Source organism: Cupressus sempervirens, chromosome 6 (assembly GCF_028749045.1).
Source record: "Cupressus sempervirens isolate cs-2001-9-10 chromosome 6, ASM2874904v1, whole genome shotgun sequence".
Taxonomy (NCBI): Eukaryota; Viridiplantae; Streptophyta; class Pinopsida; order Cupressales; family Cupressaceae; genus Cupressus; species Cupressus sempervirens.
In genome coordinates, this window is record NC_143123.1 from 658,351,638 (window position 1) to 658,372,033 (window position 20,396).

General features: G+C 33.8%; 1 protein-coding gene across 1 annotated transcript; it reads left to right on the top strand.

Annotated features, from left to right (window-relative positions):
• The first annotated feature begins 14,644 nt into the window (after positions 1 to 14,644).
• LOC149553913 (mannan endo-1,4-beta-mannosidase 1-like) lies at positions 14,645 to 19,849 on the top strand. Its single transcript, XM_089789254.1, has 5 exons — positions 14,645 to 15,268; positions 15,636 to 15,821; positions 15,995 to 16,117; positions 18,662 to 18,870; positions 19,374 to 19,849. The coding sequence occupies exons 1-5, from the start codon at positions 14,933 to 14,935 to the stop codon at positions 19,720 to 19,722; spliced, it is 1,203 nt and encodes a 400-aa protein (XP_089645380.1). The 5' UTR covers positions 14,645 to 14,932; the 3' UTR covers positions 19,723 to 19,849.
• The last annotated feature ends 547 nt before the right edge of the window (positions 19,850 to 20,396 follow it).

The following is a 20,396-nucleotide window of genomic DNA, read 5'->3' on the forward strand; positions in this document are numbered from 1 at the left end:
GGATGACCTATGACCCCTTATTACACATTCCATGATGACATATGTCTGTACGAGTTCTAAGACCCTTATGAATATATTATAATCATTTATATAGGTTGAAAGGGGTCATAGGATGACCTATGACCTCTTTTGACACATTCCATAACAACATATGTCTTTAGGGGTCCGAGGACCCATAGGGTCATATTAGAATCATTTATATGGGTTCAAAGGGGCCATAGGATGACCTATGATCCTTTTCGACACATTCTATGATGACATTTGTCTCTATGGGTCCTAAGACCACTAGGGACATATTATAATTGTTTATATGAGTCGAAAGGAATCATAGAATGACCTATGACCTATTTCGACACATTATATGATGACATATGTCTCTAGAAGTCCTAAGACCCTTAAGAATATATTATAATCATTTATATGGGTTGAAAGCGGTCATAAGATTACCTATAACCCATTTTGACACATTTTATTGCAACATATGTCGCTAGGGGTCTCACGACCCCTAGGGAAATATTATAATTGTTTATTTGAATCGGAAGGGGGAAAAGGATGACCTTTGACCCCTTTTGATACATTTTATTACAACATAAGTCCTTAGGGGTCTTAAGACCCTTAGGGACATATTCCAATTGTTTATATGGGTTGAAAGGGGCCATAAGATAACCTATGACCCCTTTTGAAACATTTTATTACAACATATGTCTCTAGAGGTCATAGGACCCCTAAAGACATATTAAAATCATTTATATGGATCGAAAGGGGCCAGAGGATGACCTATGACCCCATTTGACACATATTATAATAATTTATATGGTTTGAAAGGGACCATAGGATGACCTATGAGCCCTTTCAACACATTCAATGACGACATATGTCGCTAGGGGCCTTAGGAACCCTAGAAAAATATTAGAATCATTTATATGGGTCAAAAAGGGCCATAGAATTACCTATGACCCCTTTTGACACATTTTATTACAACATATGTCGCTCGGGGTCCTAGGAACCCTAGAGACATATTACAATCATTTATATTGATCGAAAGGGGACATAGGATGACTTATGGCCCCTTTCAACATATTTTATTACAACATATGTCCGTAACGGTCCTAAGACCCCTAGGGACATATTACAATCATTTATATGGGTCGAAAGGGGCCCCTTTCAACACATTTTATTCCAACATATGTCTAAGACCCCTAGAGACATATTTGAATTGTCTATATGGGTGGAAATGCGCCATAGAATGACCTATGACCTCTTTCAACACATTTTATTACAACATATGTCCCTAGGGGTTCTAGGACTCCTAGTGAAATATTAGAATCATTTATATGGGTCAAAAGAGGCATTAAGATAACCTATGACCTCTTTCGACACATTCCATGATGGCATATGTCTCTAGGAGTCCTATGGCCCCTAATGACATATTACAATCATTTATATGAGTCAATACGGGCCATAGGATGACCTATGACCCCTTTCGACACATTTTATTACAACATATGTCACTAGGGGTGCAGAAACACCTAGGGACATATTAAAATTATTTATATCGGTCAAAAGGGATCAGAGGATGACCTATGACCCCTATCGTCACATTTTATTACAACATATGTCTTTAAGGGTCTTAAGAGCTCTAAGGACATATTCGAATCGTTTATATGGGTCAAAAGAGGTCATAGGATAACCTATGAACCTTTCGATACATTCCATAATGACATATGTCTCTATGGGTCTTAGGACCCTTAGGGACATATTATAATCATTTATATGGGTTGAAAGGGGCCATAGGATGACCTATGCCCCCTTTCGACACATTCCATTGAGACATATGTCGAAAGGGGTCATAGGATTATTTATGACCCCCTTTTGGCACATTTTATTACAACATATGCCACTAGGGGTCCTAAGACCCCTAGGGACATATTACAATCATTTATATAGGTTGAAAGGGGCCATAGGATGACCTATGACCCCTTTCAACACATTTTATTAAAATATACCATATGATGACCTATGACCCTTTTTGACACATTTTATTACAACATATGTCCCTAAGGGTCCTAGGAGCCCTAGGGACATATTAGACTCATTTACATGGGTTGAAATGGGCCATAGGATGACTTATGAACCCTTTCAATACTTTCCATGATGACATATTTCGCTAAGTGTCCTAGGACCCCTAGGTACATATTATAATCATTTAAATATGTCGAAAGTGGCCATAGGATGACCTATTACCACTTTTGATACATTCTATTATGGCATATGTCTCTAGGGGTAGGACCCTTAGGGATATATTATAATCATTTATATGAGTCAAAAGGGGTCATAGGATGACTTTTGACCCCTTTTGACACATTCCATGATGACATATGTCTCTACGGGTCTTACAACTCATTGGAACATATTAGAATCATTTATATGGGTCAAAAAGGGCCATAAGATGACCTATGACCCTTTTTGACACATTTCATGATGACATATGTCTCAAGGGGTCCTAGGACCCCTAAGGATATATTAGAATCATTTATATGGGTCGAAAGGTGCCATAGGATTACCTATGACCTCTTTTGACACTTTTATTACACCATATGTCACTAGGGGTCCTAGGATCCCTAAGGACATATTACAATCATTTATATGGGTTGAGAGGGGCCATAGGATGACCTATGGCCCCTTTTGACACATTCCATGATGACATATGTCTCTAGGGGTTCTAGGACCCCTAGGGACATATTATAATCATTTATATGAGTTGAAAGGGGCCATAGGATGACCTATGACACCTTTCGACACATTCTATGATGACATATGTTGCTAGGGGTCATAGGACCCTTATGGACATATTATAATCTTTTATATGGGTCGAAAGAGGCCATAGGATGACCTATTACCCCTTTTAACACATTCCATGATGATATATGTTTCTATGGGTCCTTGGACTCCTAGGGACATTGTAATTATTTATATGGGTCGAACAAGGTCATAGGATGACCTATTATCCCTTTCGACACATTCCATGATGACATATGTCTATAGGGGTCCTAAGACCCCTAGGGACATATTAGAATAATTGATATGGGTTAAAAGGGGCCATAGGATTACCTATGACCCCTTTTGACACATTTTATTACAACATATATCACTAGGAGTTCAAGGACCCCTAGGGACATATTACAATCATTTATATGGGTTGGAAGGGGCCATAGGATGACTTATGACCTCTTTTGACACATTCCATGATGACATATGTCTCTAGGGGTCCTAGGACCCCTAAGGACATTTTATAATAATTTATACGGGTTGAAAGGGGTCAGAGGATGACTTATGACCCTTTTCGATACATTCCATGATGATATATGTCACTGGAGGTCCGAAGACCCCTAGGGACATATTATAATCATTTATATGGGTTGAAAGGGGTCATAGGATGACATATGACCCCTTTTGACACATTTCATGATGACATATATCTCTAGAGGTCCTAGGACCCCTAGATACATATTAGAATCATTTATATAGGTCAAAAAGGGTAATAGGAAGACCTATAAGCCTTTTCAAAATATTTTATGATGACATATGTCTCAAGGGGTCTTAAGACCCCTAAGGACATATTAGAATCATTTATATGGGTCAAAAGGGGCCATATGATTACCTATGACACCTTTCGACATATTTTATAACAACATATGTCACTTGGGTCCTAGGACCCCTAGGGACATATTACAATTATTTATATGGGTTGAAAGGAGCCATAGGATGACCTATGACCGCTTTCAACACATTCCATGATGACATATGTGTCTAGGGGTTCTAAGACCCCTATGGATATATTATAATCATTTATATGTGTTGAAAGGGGCCATAGGATGACCTATGACCCCTTTTAACACAATCCTTGATGACATATTTCTCTAGTGGTTATAGGACCCATAGGGACATATTAGAATCGTTTATATGGGTTGAAAGGGCCCATAGGATGACCTATGACCCCTTTTGACACATTCCATGATGACATATGTCTCTACAAGTCCTAAAACCCTTAGGGACATATTATAATCGTTCATAATGGTCGAAAAGGGTCATACGATGACATATGATCTCTTTTGACATATTCCATGACAACATATGTCTCTAGGGGTCTTAGGACCCATAGGGACATATTAGAATCATTTATATTGGTTGAAAGGGGCCATAAAATGACCTATGACCCCTGCCAACACATAACATGACAACATATGTCACTAGGGATTCTAGGACCCCTAGCGACATATTATAATTATTTATATGAATCGAAATGACACATTTCATGATGACCTATGTCTCTAGGGGTGCTGGGACCCCTCGAAATATATTATAATTATTTATATGGGTCAAAAGGGGCCATAAGATTACTTATGATCGCTTTTGACACATTTTATTACAACATATGTTGCTAGAGCTCCTATGACCCCTAGGAACATATTACGATTGTTTATATGGGTTGGAAGGGGCCATAGGATGCCCTTTTACCCCTTTTGACATATTTTATTACAACATATGTCCCTAGGGGTCCTAAGACCCCTAGTGACATATTGCAATTTTTTATATCGGTTGAAAGGGGCCATAGGATAACCTATGACCCCTTTCAACACATTTTATTACAACATGTCTCTAGAGGTCTCAGGACACCTAAAGACATATTATAATCATTTATATGGGTCGAAAGGGGCCATAGGATTACCTATGACCCCATTTGACACAATTCATGATGACATATGTCTTTATAGGCCCTAAGACCCCTAGGGACATATTATAATTGTTTATATGGGTTGAAAGGGGCCATAGGATGACCTATGAGCCCTTTCGACACATTCCATGATGACATATGATGCTAGGGGCCCTAGGACCCCTAGGGACATATTAAAATCATTTATATGGGTCAAAAGGGGACATAAGATTACCTATGACCCCTTTCAACACATTTTATTACAACATATGTCGCTAGAGGTCCTAGGACCCCTAGGGACATAGTACAATAACTTATATGGGTCGAAAGGGGCTATAGGATGAGTTATGGCCCCTTTCAACACATTTTATTACAACATATGTCCCTAGCGGTTTTAGGACCCCTAGGGACATATTATAATCATTTATATGGGTCGAAAGGGGTCATAGGATGACCTATGACCCCTTTTGATACATTTCATGAGAACATATGGTTCTAGGGGTCCTAGGACCGCTAGAGACATATTAGAATGATTTATATGGGTTGCAAGGCGCAATAGGATGACCTATGACCCCTTTCAACACATTCTATGATGACATATGTCTCAAGGGGTCCTAGGACCCTTAAGGACATATTAGAATCATTTATATGAGTCAAAAGGTGCCATAGGATTACCTATGACCCCTTTCAACATTTTTTATTAGAACATATGTCACTAGGGGTCTTAAAATCTCTAGGGACATATTACAATTGTTTATATGGGTCGAGAGGGGCCATAGGATGACCTATGACCCATTTCAACACATTCCATGATTATAATATGTCACTAGTGGTCCTAGGACCCTTAGGGACATATTATAATCATTTATATGGGTCGAAAGGAGTCATAGGATGACCTATGACTACTTTAGACACATTCCATGACGACATGTGTTGCTAGGGGTCCTAGGACCGCTAGGGACATATTAGAATCATTTATATGGGTTGAAATGGGCCATAAGATTACCTATGACCCCTTTTGAAACATTCCATGATGATATATGTCTCTAGGGATCCTAGGAGTGCTAGGGACATTATAATTTTTTATATGGGTCGAAAAAGGTCATAGGATGACCCATGACCCCTTTCGACACATTCCATGACAATATATCTCCCTAGGGGTCCAAGGATCCCTAGGGACATATTAGAATCATTTATATGAGTTGAAAGGGGCCATAGGATGACCTATCACCCCTTTCAACACATTCCATAATGACATATGTCTCCAGGGGTCTTAGGAACCTTAGAGACATATTAGAATCATTTTTGTGGGTCAAAAGGGGCCATAGGATGACCTATGATCGCTTTTGAACATTCCATGATGACATATGTCTATAGGGGTCCTAGGACCCCTAGAGACATATTAATAATCGTTTATATGGGTCGAAAGAAGTCATTAGGTGGTGTATGACTGCTTTTGACATATTTCATGATGACATATGTCTTTAGGGATCCTATGATCACTAGGTACATTTTAGAATCGTTTATATGGGTTGAAAGGGGCCATAGGATGACCTATGACCCGTTTCAAAATATTCCAAAATGACATATGTCTTTAGAGGTCCTAAGACCCCTAGGGACATATTAGTATCATTTATATGGGTCAAAAGGGGCCATAGTGTTACCTATGAGCCCTTTCGACACATTTTATTACAACATATGTCCCTAGAGGTCTTAGGACCCCGAGGGACATATTACAATCATTTATATGGGTCAAATGGGGCCCCTTTTTGACACATTTTATTACAACATATGTCTCTAGGGGTCTTAGGAGCCCTAGGGATATATTAGAATCATTTATATGGGTTGAAAGTGGCCATAGGATTACCTATGACCCCTTTCAACACATTCCATGATGACATATGTCGCTAAAAGTTTTAGGACCCCTAAGGACATATTATAATCATTTATATGGGTCAAAATGTGTCTTACGATGACCTATGACCCCTCTTGACACTTTTGATGATGACATATGTCTCTAGGGGTCTTAGGACCACTAGGGACATATTAGAATTGTTTATATGGGTCGAAACATGACATATGATGACCTGTGACCCCTTTCGAAACATTCCGTGATGACATATGTCTCAAGGGGTCCTAAGACTCCTAGGGACATATTAGAATAATTTATATGGGTCAAAAGGGGGCATAGGATTACCTATGACTCTTTTTGACACATTTAATTACAACATATGTTGCTAGGGGTCCTAGGACACCTATGGACATATTACAATCACTTATATGGGTCGGAATGGGCCATAGGATGACTTATGATCCCTTTTGACACATTTCATGACAACATATGTTGCTAGGGGTCCTAGGACCCCTAGGGACATTATAATCATTTATATGGGTTGAAAGGGGCCATAAGATGACCTATGATCTCTTTCGACACATTACATGATGACATATGTTGCTAGGGGTCCTAGGACCCATAGGGACATATTATAATTATTTATATGTGTTGAAAGGGGTCATAGGATGACCTATGACCCCTTTCAACACATTTCATAATGACATATATTTTTAGGGGTCCTAGGACCCCTAGGAACATATTAGAATTGTTTATGTGGGTTGAAAATGGCCATAGGATGACCCATGAGCCCTTTCGAGACATTGCTTGATGACATATGTCTCAAGGGGTCCTAGGACCCCTATGGACATATTAGAATCATTTATTTGGGTTGAAAGGGGTCATACGATTACCTATGACCTCTTTTAACACATTTTATTACAACATATGTCACTTGGGGTCCTAGGACCCCTAGGGACATATTACAATTATTTATATCGGTTCAAAGGGGCCATAGGATGACCTATGACCCCTTTCAACACATTCCATGATGACATATGTCTCTAGGGGTCCTAAGACCCCTATGGACATATTATAATCGTTTATATGGGTTTAAAGGGACCATAGGATGACCTATGACCCCTTTTGACACATTGCATGACGACATATGTGTTTGGTGGTCATAGGACCCCTAAGGACATATTAGAATCTTTTATATGGGTTAAAATGGGCCATAGGATGACCTATGACCCCTTTCGACACATTCCATGATGACATTTGTCTCTATGAGTCTTAGGAGCCCTAAGGACACATTATAATTGTTTATATGGGTCGAAAGGGGTCATAAGACCTATGACCCCTTTTGACACATTTCATGATGACATATTTCTTTAGGGGTCCTAAGACCCCTCTAGACATATTAGAATCATTTATATGGTTCGAAAGGGGCCATAAGATGACCTATGACCCTTTTCGACACATTCCATGACAACATATGTTGTTAGGGGTTCTAGGACCGCTAGGGACATATTATAATCATTTATATGAGTGGAAAGGGGTCATAGGATGACCTATTACCCCTTTCCACACATTCCATGACGACATATGTCTCTACGGGTCCTAGGACCCCTAGGAGCATATTATAATCATTTATATATGTCGAAAGGGGCCATAGGATGACCTATGACCCCTCTCTATCCATTTCATCACAACCTATGTCCCTAGGAGTCCTAGAACCCCTAGGGATGCATTTGGTTGATTCCAATGCATCGGGAAGGGTCATAGGTTAACCTATGACCCCTCTCAATGCATTTCATGACAATTTAAGTCCCTAGGACCCCTGGGACCCTTAAGGACCCATGAGGAATGTGTCTCTAGATTATAGATTTAATAATAATAATAACAATATATATTATTATATATAATAATAGTCATATAATATTTATCATATATATTACTATATTATATTTAGTTATAATAATTATTATTATATTTATAACTATATTATATTTAATAATAATAATCATACATATTACTATAATATCATAATAATTATAATCATACATAATAATAATAATATCAATGTCCACACTTTCCCCAAATAAATTACCCTATAAAATACTCTAAAGTTTCCCTCTCAAATTTGCCTCCCTCTAAAATTACAATTGGAATATCTTTCTTCTCAAATTTCCCTCCAAAATTTTATTTGAAAAATCACGAGCCTAATCGAATACTCGATTTTATTTCAGGTATCCAATTAGGCTTGGTATTTACCAAGCCTATTTTTTCAACCCAAAAAATGTTTTTGAGAAGGGTTTCATTGACACTCAAACTTTGGGTAGCCATCTGACAATGTTATTTTCATCGAAATTGGATGAAATGGAAAGGGTTTTTTTATAACACTCTTGAGATTCCATCATTATAATATCTATCAAATTCTGAGTTCGATAAATATTTATTGGTTAATTTTTAATGAAGATAATTGTAAAGTGCTGATTGACATACTGATTGAAAAATAGCTATAACTTTCAAACGATTTAACATTTTTTAAATCCAAAAGTTGCGTCACATTCTATGCTTTTGCCTAATATAAGAAAAATAAAAATAAATTAAATTTGGTAAATTTTTCTATTAGTTAAGGTGATCAGACACAAGAGTTTTTTTTTCCAAAAAAATTTTAGTAGAAAATTCGTATTTAATTATTTATTTGGAATAAAAATACCCAAAAATATGCCTCACATCCGAGCATAAGTATACTTTTTATATCTATAATTATATTAAAAAATATTATCATTTGATTTTGATTAAGATGGCCAAGCATAAACCTACTTTTTATTTTTGCCCTAAAATTTTCATAGTACTGCATTAAAATCCAAACTTTTGACCAATCAATTATTTTTTTCTCCAGATAAGGCCTAGTAATTTAGAAACTTCATTCAATTTCCTATAGATTATTTTCTTACAACTTTTTGATATAAAGTCCAAAACCACTTTAAAATTATGTGTCAAGTTGACATAACCCTAATTTGTTGATTTTTCACTACCACTTAAGGCCATAGTTTGGTTGACCATGATCCTACACATACCTGTTACAAAGGTCCATAGTTAGAATATTTAAAACCTAGATTCAACTATTTTAAAATCAAATATGTAGGTAACATGACAAATGACAAGGGGTGTGAATCTCGGTAGTAATTCAAAAGGATATAGTATTTGCTAATAGAATTGATAACTTAATTAGTACAAATTTGGAATGTAATCTATTATATCTAGTTTGCATATAGTTTCTAAGTATATTTGTAAAAATGAGTAATTATCTTGTAGATCTTTAGCACCTTTCTTACGATTATAGGAAGAGTTTATACTATTAGTAGTTTCTCTAATGAATGACTTGATTTTGTGTACATATTAGATCTTTCTCTTTTTTGAAACAGATATTGAGTTTAGTCTATTTTTGCAGGTATAGCTTGCTCTAGAATTTTCCTCCCTCTTTCTCCCTTTATGTCTCCTCTTTAAATGTTTGGCCCCAGTTTAGTTAGTTTTTTTATCCCTTCTCTATTTAGGGTTATGTTAGCTAAGGTTTCTCTATGTTTCCTCCTTCTATGTAGTTTCCCTTCTCCTTGGTTAGATTCCTTAATCTTGTAGCTCCCTCTAGATCTTTCTCTTAATCAGATTTTTCTCATTTCTCTTCATTTTCATAGTTATTTTTCATTATACATGGTTAGGAATATCCAAGGTGATTAACATTCTATGTGATTCTTAATCTCAAATTGAGTAGGGAGACTTAATTAAAGCTAACCTAGTAATAGCTTGTAAGAAATAATAGCCTTGGCTTATTTTTTGATGGAGTAGATATCTAACAAAGAGAGAAATTTGCTCTATAACAATTCAAAATATTAACCAAAGTAGTATTAATAAAATTTTAATTTATACAAGAAATGAACTGCAAATATTCCAAGCTTTATAAGAAGTGTTAGCATATAATGGATAATATTTCTTATTCATTAAAAAAAAGATAACTAATTTAGAGAGTAAAATAAAACTTTTAACTTGATTGGGTGAACTATTGATTAAAGTAATCTTTATATCTAAATGTGATAAATACAACAGTGCAAATCATAAGTATAATTTAAAGGTTTCTTTGACTCATAACCTTTTATAATTCATATTAGAACTAACAAATGAATAGAATTATCACTTCAATGTTTTCTCTAATATCCCTTGATATTTTCCATAAATGAAGATAAAGTTAAATCTAAAAATATTCAAAGATTAAATTACAAATAAACCATTTAATGTATAATGTATACAAACAAAATGAATAATTAAGTAAATTATTGGAGAACCCATAACAAAATACTAAAGTAAATTAAGGGGAAGCATATACATCCAAATTCCAAAAATAGAGACCTTTAATTCAATACTCAAGATAGAGAAAAGATCTCACAATATAATAAGGTTAATTTAATTGACTTATCTAGCTTTTTTGTTGAATAAATTTTTAGAATTTTGCTATATGTAATTTTCTTGCTAATAACGATCTTGCCAAGATGAATTGATTTTTTGTGATTATTCCAAAAGGCTAAGGGATGAGCAACAACCTTGTGGCTCAATATAGCATAATTTATGAAAGGATATGGAAATGACCAGGCACATAAATTAGTAAAGAAAGAAGAGAAAAATCGAAGAAACAATTAAGCAATTATCAATAATGAAGAATGCAAGAAACCAAATGTATGAAATTGACAATCTTGATTATAAGTAGGCTTGTTTCTATTGTAAAGGAAGGCATGCCTTCTAGATTTTTCCCAACAAAAAGGGAAGTACAATGGAAAGGAGGGTATGCTCTCTCAAAGTCCTTTGATAAAAAATGGAAGACAAATATATCTAAATATATATGGGACATTAAATGTCTCATCCTACATTGGGGTTTTCCTTCCTCGTTCTTTCCCCCCATGCCCACACTTTGAATGAGAACAAAATTATTTAAAATATTTTAACATAATATATAAGGATTTAAGCCTTTTATCGATTTAAAAAAAAAAAACTAAAATTATAAAAGAATTCTTAATAATAATCAATATTATAAAATAACTTTACTATAAATTTAGAATAAATAATTTTTAATAATTCAAGTTCTTTTAGATACTTGTTTTTGTTTCTAATTTTACACATGATTGTGATAGTCTCTTTTTGCAGTGAATCTTTATTTTGTGTACACATTTTCTTCTATATAAATATTACTCCCTGGGCTACACTGGGGGTTTTCTTCCTTCTTGTTTTCCCCCTAGTGCCTGCATTTTGAATGAGGACAAAATTATTTAAAGTATTTTAATATAATATATCTCCTTGGACTACACTGGGATTTTTCTTCCTCGTTCTTTTCTCCCTAGTGCCTGCATTTTGAATGAGGACAAATTTATTTAAAACATTTTAATATAATATATGGGGCTTTAAGCCTTTTACCAATTTTTTTAAAAAAAACTAAAATTATAAAAGAAGTCTTAATAATAATCATTATTATAAAATAACTCTATTATAAATTTAGAAAAAATAATTATGAAGTAAATAAAAATTAAATAATTTTTAATAATTCAAGTTTTTTTAGATACTTGTTCTTGTTTCTAATTTTACACATGATTGTGATAGTCTCCTTGATTCTTAGTGAAGCTTTCTTTTGTGTACATGTTTTTCTCTTGTATTTTTCACTCCCTCTCCAATTAACATAACCTCATAGTTGGACATTTATAAAGGTTTTTTTTTTAATAATCAATTATACTTCAAAAACATTTGATCATTAATATATAACAAATTCAAGTTCATTTTTAAGTTTTTGGATATCAAAATCAAAACCAGCTACAAATTTATGAAATTCTATTAATTAATTAATTTCCTTTATCTATAGTTAACAACCAATTTATTTTAACATTTTTTTGTTGACTAGTCGTCACCGTCAAGTAAATTTTGTGACGAATTTACATTACCAGAATCTATTGATCTCATTAGTGAAAGATAGAACTATTGATCTAGGTCATTATATTTCATTACATTTCATGCATTATACTTTTAATTGTACAATGTAAAATTATTCATAATTAAATAAAAATGCATTCCAATTTTTTAAAAAGAAATTTAATATTTATCATAATATATATCATTAATATCCATTATTTTTTAATTTAAATTACTAAATATCATAAATACATAATTACATAAACATAAAAGATGCAACTTAAGAGTTTGGTTTAACTAGACCACATAACCAATATGATATGCTCATATACATCAGATACAACATAATATAAGCCTATGATTATATAGGATAGATACATAAAAACAGCATATACCACTCTAAGGATAATAGACTTAAATATAAAACCCCATCCCTTGCACTTTCTACCGAAAAGCAATCGCCAACACCAAAAATAATTGGTTTTGAATATTCAAATTACTTCGAACGTTCATATTATCTCCTACCGTTCATTTTTTTCAATAAAAAACGGCAGTTAAGTCGACGAACGTAACAGAAATAAGTCAGCGAACGGAACGGAGTTACCATATGGCAATTAAGTCGAAAAAAAGTAACGGATAGAAATGGCACCCTATTATGTAGAAGGCATGCTAGTTTTGTTTTTACTAGTTTCCCTCGTCTTTGGTCACAACGCAACTATTGTCATCTTTGTGCCCTTAACTCATATTTTTGGGTGTCACAACACAACTATTGTCATCTTTGTGCCCTTAATTTATATTTTTTCGGTGCAATTCATTACCAATATTAGAACAATTCTCTTTAGTATCGTTTATAAGGATAATATTTTTGCATGATTTCTTCTATACAATCTACTTAATAAGCTATTGGGTAAGCTTCATAATTAGTATTTAAAGGTGGAGGTGTCTAACTATCTATTATATCAAGAATCTTAATCCTCATTTTTGAATTGAAAGATAGAAATATATAGATTATTGATCATTGATCTCTCTTTAGAATTCTTAATTATCCCAAATTGCTATACATGATCTTGTACCAACAATTCTTATTCCCCTACTCCTACCCCTATCCCCTACCTCTACCATTTTCTATCCTTATCCAATTGATCCGACTTATTAGATTAAATTACAAGGTTAATAATTTATTGCTCTTGAAGGTCTCTATCTTAGTTGCTAGATTTTATTTGTTTTCTTGGACTTGATCTTGATTTTGGATGGTACTTGTACTTCTTTTATTTTTCTCATCCAATGTTGATTTAACTCGGTCCATCCCTTCTCATCACCTTGTGCTGCTTTCTTAGCATGTTGTTTCAAAATAATATCATTTATTACTATTCAAATTTATTTTTCTCTATTGATAAAGTTAATTCAAATGATCTTTAATTTTCTGAAAACATTGAATCAATTTGCATAAGTATACTCTAGTACAAGTGATCTGTATTATCGGCGAATGCTCATGATTTCTAGTGATAGAGAAAACTAGACACTAAAGTGTTTCTCTTATGATCTTCCTTTAGAATTCTTAACTATTCCAAATTGCTATATATGATCCCGTGCTAACAACTTTTATTCCTCTACTCCTACCCGTATCTCTACCTCAACTATTTTCTACCCTTACCAATTGACCCTACTTATTAGATTATTGTAGGGTTAATAATTTATTGGTTGAAGATCTCCATCTTTGTGGCTAGATTCTATTTGCTTTCTTAGATTTGATATTGATTTTGGATGGTACTTGTATTTTCTAATTTTTCTCATCCAATTTAGATTTAACTTGGTCCCCTCCCTTCTTATCCAATTTAGATTTAACTTGGTCCCCTCCCCTCTTATCACATTGTGATGCTTTCTTAGTATATCTATTCAAATTTCTTTTATCAATAGAACTCCTCAATTCAAATAATATATTTAATTTTATGAAAAACATACTCTAGTACAAGTGACGATTTCTCTTTTAGTTTTGTGCTTCCAACACATTTGTGTTGTAGTTGTCTTTGTTCTAACATGTGGTTTTGCCAATTCTTAGCTTGGGGAGATGGATATTTCACCTAAAGAATATCATCGATACCATGCAAAGATTATCTATTAATACTTCTCCTGAGAGTACCCATTGCACTTTGTAGTCATGAACACTATTGTTTGATGACCAGCAAATGTTACTTGTTTTAGAACTGGAGCCTTTAATTGGTTGCTTATTCATTGCAGAAGATCTCTGGTTATTTGAGCTCCTCTACTGAAGGCCCAAACATTCAAATCATTTCGATTTTTCGATCTGTTCAACAGGTGGAACGTGCATTGATGGAAACGGCGATCAAGTCGGCGAACAAAACAGAAATCTAACGGTTTCGAATCATATCTTTTCACTTGCCCAACAAATTCCGCAACTGCCATTTTCATCTCCAATGGCGGGACGAATGAATGTTTTCATTTCCCATAGTCTGATCATTTTGCTTTGCTTCTGCTTTTTTTATGTCCCTGCAAATGCAGACGTCAAAAGCTTTGTGCAGATCAGAGATGGGCATTTCAGTGTAGATGGAAAGGCAGTTTATTTCAGCGGATTCAATGCTTACTGGCTCATGTTGGAAGCGGCTGATCCATCTGATCAGCACAAGGTCTCACGGGTTTTTCATGAAGCTGCAGATCATGGCCTTACTGTGGGTCGAACCTGGGCCTTCAACGATGCAGGATACAGAGCTCTGCAAATTTCCCCTGGCGTCTATGACGAGAAAGTCTTTCAGGTAAATGTGCATTTTCTGACTGCAAGATCCTTCCTTTCATTGTTTTTCTAGATCCCAATTGTTTCCTCTACAAAACCCATTTCAGGTTTTGGAAGAATTGTTTTCACTTGTTTGAATCCATTTCAGGCTTTCGAAGAATTTATTTCACTTATTTGAGCCCATTTCAGGCTTTGGAAGAATGGTTAACTTATTTGAATCCATTTCAGGCTTTGGAAGAATTTATTTTACTCATTTGAATCCATTTCAGGATTTGAGAGAATTGTTAACTTATTTGAATCCATTTCAGGCTTTGGAAGAATTGTTAACTTATTTGAATCCATTTCAAGCTTTGGACGATTTTTCTTTTACTTATTTGAACATATTTCAGGGTTTGGATTTTGTGGTGAATGAGGCCAAATTACACGGTATCAGACTTGTTCTGAGTCTGGTGAATAATTATAAGAATTTTGGAGGGAAGGCTCAGTATGTTGAATGGGCAAATAAATCTGGAGGCCAAGAGGATGATTTCTATACCAATCCAACTGTCAAAGCTTATTACAGAAACCATATCAAGGTATATTATTATTATTATTCAGAGCGTAAGTATGTGTAGGATATGTGTAATACAGAGAGATTGGATTTCTACAATTTATGATGTTTAGATAGTTTTGTTTCTTATAGATCATGGAAAGTTAACAAATCTTACCAACAAAATTTCAAACTTTTTTGTGCTTGTGGGTTTTGCAGAGGGTTCTGACGAGGGTTAATAGTATAAGTGGAATAGCTTACAGAGATGATCCCACCATTTTTGCATGGGAACTTATGAACGAACCCCGCTGTGTAGCAGATCCTTCTGGGAGCACTTTCCTGGTATTTTTTTGCTCATTTGTTATCAAGTATTTTTTTGAGGGAAATGCTTAAAGAACCTGTGATTTGTGATTAATGCACTCACTGACTGTTCGAGTAAACATTCGCATTCCATGAATTGTGATCCTTCTTTTTATGGTGGCCTTTCTTTCTTTGAGTGTCAACGTCCTTGATATTCCCTGTGAGTTTTATAGGATAATCATTTGGGCCCTTGTGACATTTGATCGCTGGCTAGTTTTCATATAGACTATACTAAAAGATAAGATAAAATATTTCTTTTTGAAGTTTAATAAACGTACAAAACAAAATATTTATTCTCACTTTCAATTCGATTTATAATATGATTGATAGTGTAGGGGTGAAGATCACAAAGATCATATGTTGAAATTTTTCAAAATTCTGTTGTGAATTGTACAATTATTTATTGAAAGTTTAGTCACTAATACTTGTACAATTATTTATTGTTGATTGTTCTACATGTACAATCATCTATTGTTAATTGTTATGATGATCTCCCCGTTAGAATTAAAAAAAAGACTAGATAATTTGTTGTTTAAAAAGAGTGAGAAATTTTTAAGAACAATTTGGGGAAGAGTTAAGGGCAGAGCATCAATTTTCTTTTTATAATGTTCGTATTTACTTTAAGATATATATCAAGATAGTCAAAAATGCATTGTGAATTCCATGGAAGTATTACCAGCTGGCCAAAAAATCTCTTATTTTGTAGAAAATGATTCTAAATAAACATTTAACCTCTAAAATTGTATCATGGGACCTTAAATTGAGAGGACTAAAAGGTAGGAGCTCTTATTTTGTAGGAAACGACTCCAAATAAACATTTAGCCTCTCCCAAAATTTTATTATGGGACCTACCCTCCACAAAAATAGAGCCCACGCCCCCTCTATGGGACCCCTGCCTAGGGAACGAGGGGGTGTGCTTTCTTTCTTGCAAATGGTTCAAGATTCCCTCTTGCTTTCCCTGCAATCCTTACCTTTTTTAACCATATAGATAATCAAATGGTTCAAGATTCCCTCTCGCTGTCCGTCTAGATTCCCCATATACTTAACAGCCAGCAGGATTACCTAAACTCTATTTTTGAAGAAGGCGGCAGTCTCATAAAAAATTTGTTTAACTATGACATTATTTGAAATATTCTCATTCAAAATATTAGCTCCTACTTTTTATCAAGCACATGGAAAGAGAGTGGGAAGCTACATTGGGCTGAGCTTGTGCTAGAAAATGACCCACCATCTTAAGAATGTTTTTATGTCATTTGTCAAATATCTTATATGAAATTTTCTTATGTACAACCACCACCTTCTTTAAATATTAGAATATTAAAATTCAAAATTCAACCAAATTATTAAATTCATGAAATCACAATCTTTTAAATATTCTTAAAGAATAACAATCTCTATTTTTGTACTCTCCAAACTCCAGCCTAACCGCATTCAATAAATATAAATATCATGCCCTTTCATCTTATGAGCTCAATTTCGAATGTTTCATTCCTATTAGATTAGTAGAAATTATATTTATTCTGTGCATGCATATTTTTGCATGATCCTCGAGCGTTCATGAGAGTAATGCTGAAGTTTGAACCCGCGATCTACTAATTCGACAACTTCCACTAAATCTCCCTCTATGCACACGCATATATTTACGTGTGTTGGCTTTATTTCTTGATATACACTGCATAAATTTGTGATTGCTTTACGTATCTATATACACGCATAGATTTGTGACTGATAGTTTTATCTGTATCAAATCCGACGTGATTGCGACCAAAATGATATCCATTCATCTTTGAACTAACTATTATATATGCCCACTAATTTATCTAATCTGCAGCAGATATGTTACTCTCTTTACAAGTAGCTGAGAAAAAGGCTTGTAAACCATAGAAGAAATCTCTTTTCTCAACCACGTCCTTTAATATGTTAACATATAATAAGAAAGTTGTCATATAAATTTGAATTCGGTTATCCTTCTTATAAATTGTAATATTGGTTAAATTTCAAAAAAATGAAAATACAATTAAATTTTAAAAAATTTTCAACATTTGATCTTCATGATATGTATATTTTGTGATTGAAAATAACAAAAATTTTGAGAAAATTTTGCTGTGATTTCCTAAATCTAAAAAAGAATTGTGTTTGACAGTTGTTTTTGTCTTTGGTACATTTTGTCTGGAGATTAGCCAATGCCTATAAATTTAGACTATCCAAATTTGAAGTTTTCTTTCTCCATCAAAACATTGTTGAGCCTTCCTATGATCAATCACAACAATCATAAAAAGATGGCAAGAAGATCTGAGAAACAAACGAAAAAGAAAAGGTGGACAAAAGTAAGGGTGGGTAGGATGTCTCATTGATAGGAAAAACATTAAAAGGGAACTATGTTCCAAGAGCGTGGTGTTAGAATGGTGAATATATTGTAGTTAGAGATCAAATCATTAGGGAAAGACAATAATTGTATACAAGATTGAGTTTACATTGCTTTGAAAATAGCCTAACTAAAAACTAATCAAAACATCTACTTTTCAGAGATGGATAGAGGAGATGGCTCAATATGTAAAATCCATTGATACAAATCATCTCTTGGAGATTGGGTCAGAAGGTTTCTACGGTGATTCAACTCCTCAAAAGAAGCAAGCGGTTAATCCTAATGACTTTGAAACAGGCACGGATTTTATGCTCCACAACCAAGTACAAGGAATTGATTTTGCCACAGTTCATTCATATCCTGACACATGGTAAGGAAAATGTCACAAATAGTCTAAATTTTTCAAGTACATATTTTTGAAGTAATATGATGTTTATGGTCCATAATTGAATAAATTTCATTCCTTCAATCTTTTCCATTAAATTCTATGATTTATCATTACAAGAATAGAACATAGAAATTCTATCATTACAAGAATAGAACATAGAAATTCTATTTTTTTAATGATAAATTATAAAACTTGATTTCAAAGATCTAAGAAACATAATTATATAGTTTATACTAGAAATTAAACCGACGACATAAACATCATGTTCACTAAGACTTGTTTTTAAGCTAAAAGTATTAATTAGTCAAAATTGACTTACTTTTTTCAAGCCTAATTTTTTCCTAACCTATAATATTTAAGAATGTCTTAAATTAAACACAATAACTTGACATTTTTATTATCTAATTGGGCTCCAAGCATTCTAATTGGGCTCCAAGCATCCTTTTAAACAGGTGATTTGATGTTTTGCATATTTTGTATGACAGGCTTTCAGGAGATAATGAGGCACAGCTTACTTTCTTGCAGAGTTGGGTAGATAATCACATTAAGGACGCTGGCACAACGTTGAAAAAACCAGTTTTATTTGCTGAATTTGGCAAATCCTCAAGAGACCCTGGATATGACATCACTCAGAGGAATAGTTTATTTGAAATAATATACAAAGGCATCGTAGAATCTGGGGCAGCCGGTGGGGGACTGTTTTGGCAGTTGTTTGCAACAGGAATGGATGGGGATGCTTTAGCAGATGGTTATGAAGTTATCCTTTATGATAATTCTTCCACCACAGCTCTCATTTACTCACAGTCTCATAGAATTCAGAATCTCTCTGTTTGAATATTTACCCAAAAAAAAACAATAAGCAGGCCAAATCCCTGCCGTCCATTATTATATATTTGAACCTTATTGTAGAACAATTTAATTCAAAATAATAAGAAAACATAATGTCTCATCTTGCTTTTTAGGTTGTGTTGAGTGATTATGAGGACCTGTGTGCCTACTTTTTTATTTATTTAGTATAATTTGAGATATATATCTATTAAAAATATTATATATATATATATATATATATATATATATATATATATATATATATATATATATATATATATATATATATATATATATATATATATATATATATATATATATATATTTGATGTTCTTAAGGTGCAAATGTTTTGTTTCTTATTGTAGAAATCTAAGTTCGAATTTTAAAGGGGCATTTAATGTGAATTTTAAGTTGTGACACTTGATCTTATGTGGTTGACTTGTAATGTATATGGGGTTAAGAGATTTCTATGTTGTTGGTCTTGGTCTTCTATAAGTTGATTTTAGTATGGTTGAATGAAATGAGCTAATATTAGTCTTATGGTTGTGCTTACAAGAACTTTTAATGGTCTTGTATTGATCCACATATAGACATAACATTTATATATAATTACTAGCCATACAAAATTAATATTTTAACTTTTCTATTCATGATCGCTTCTTTGTCTACATTTTGTTTG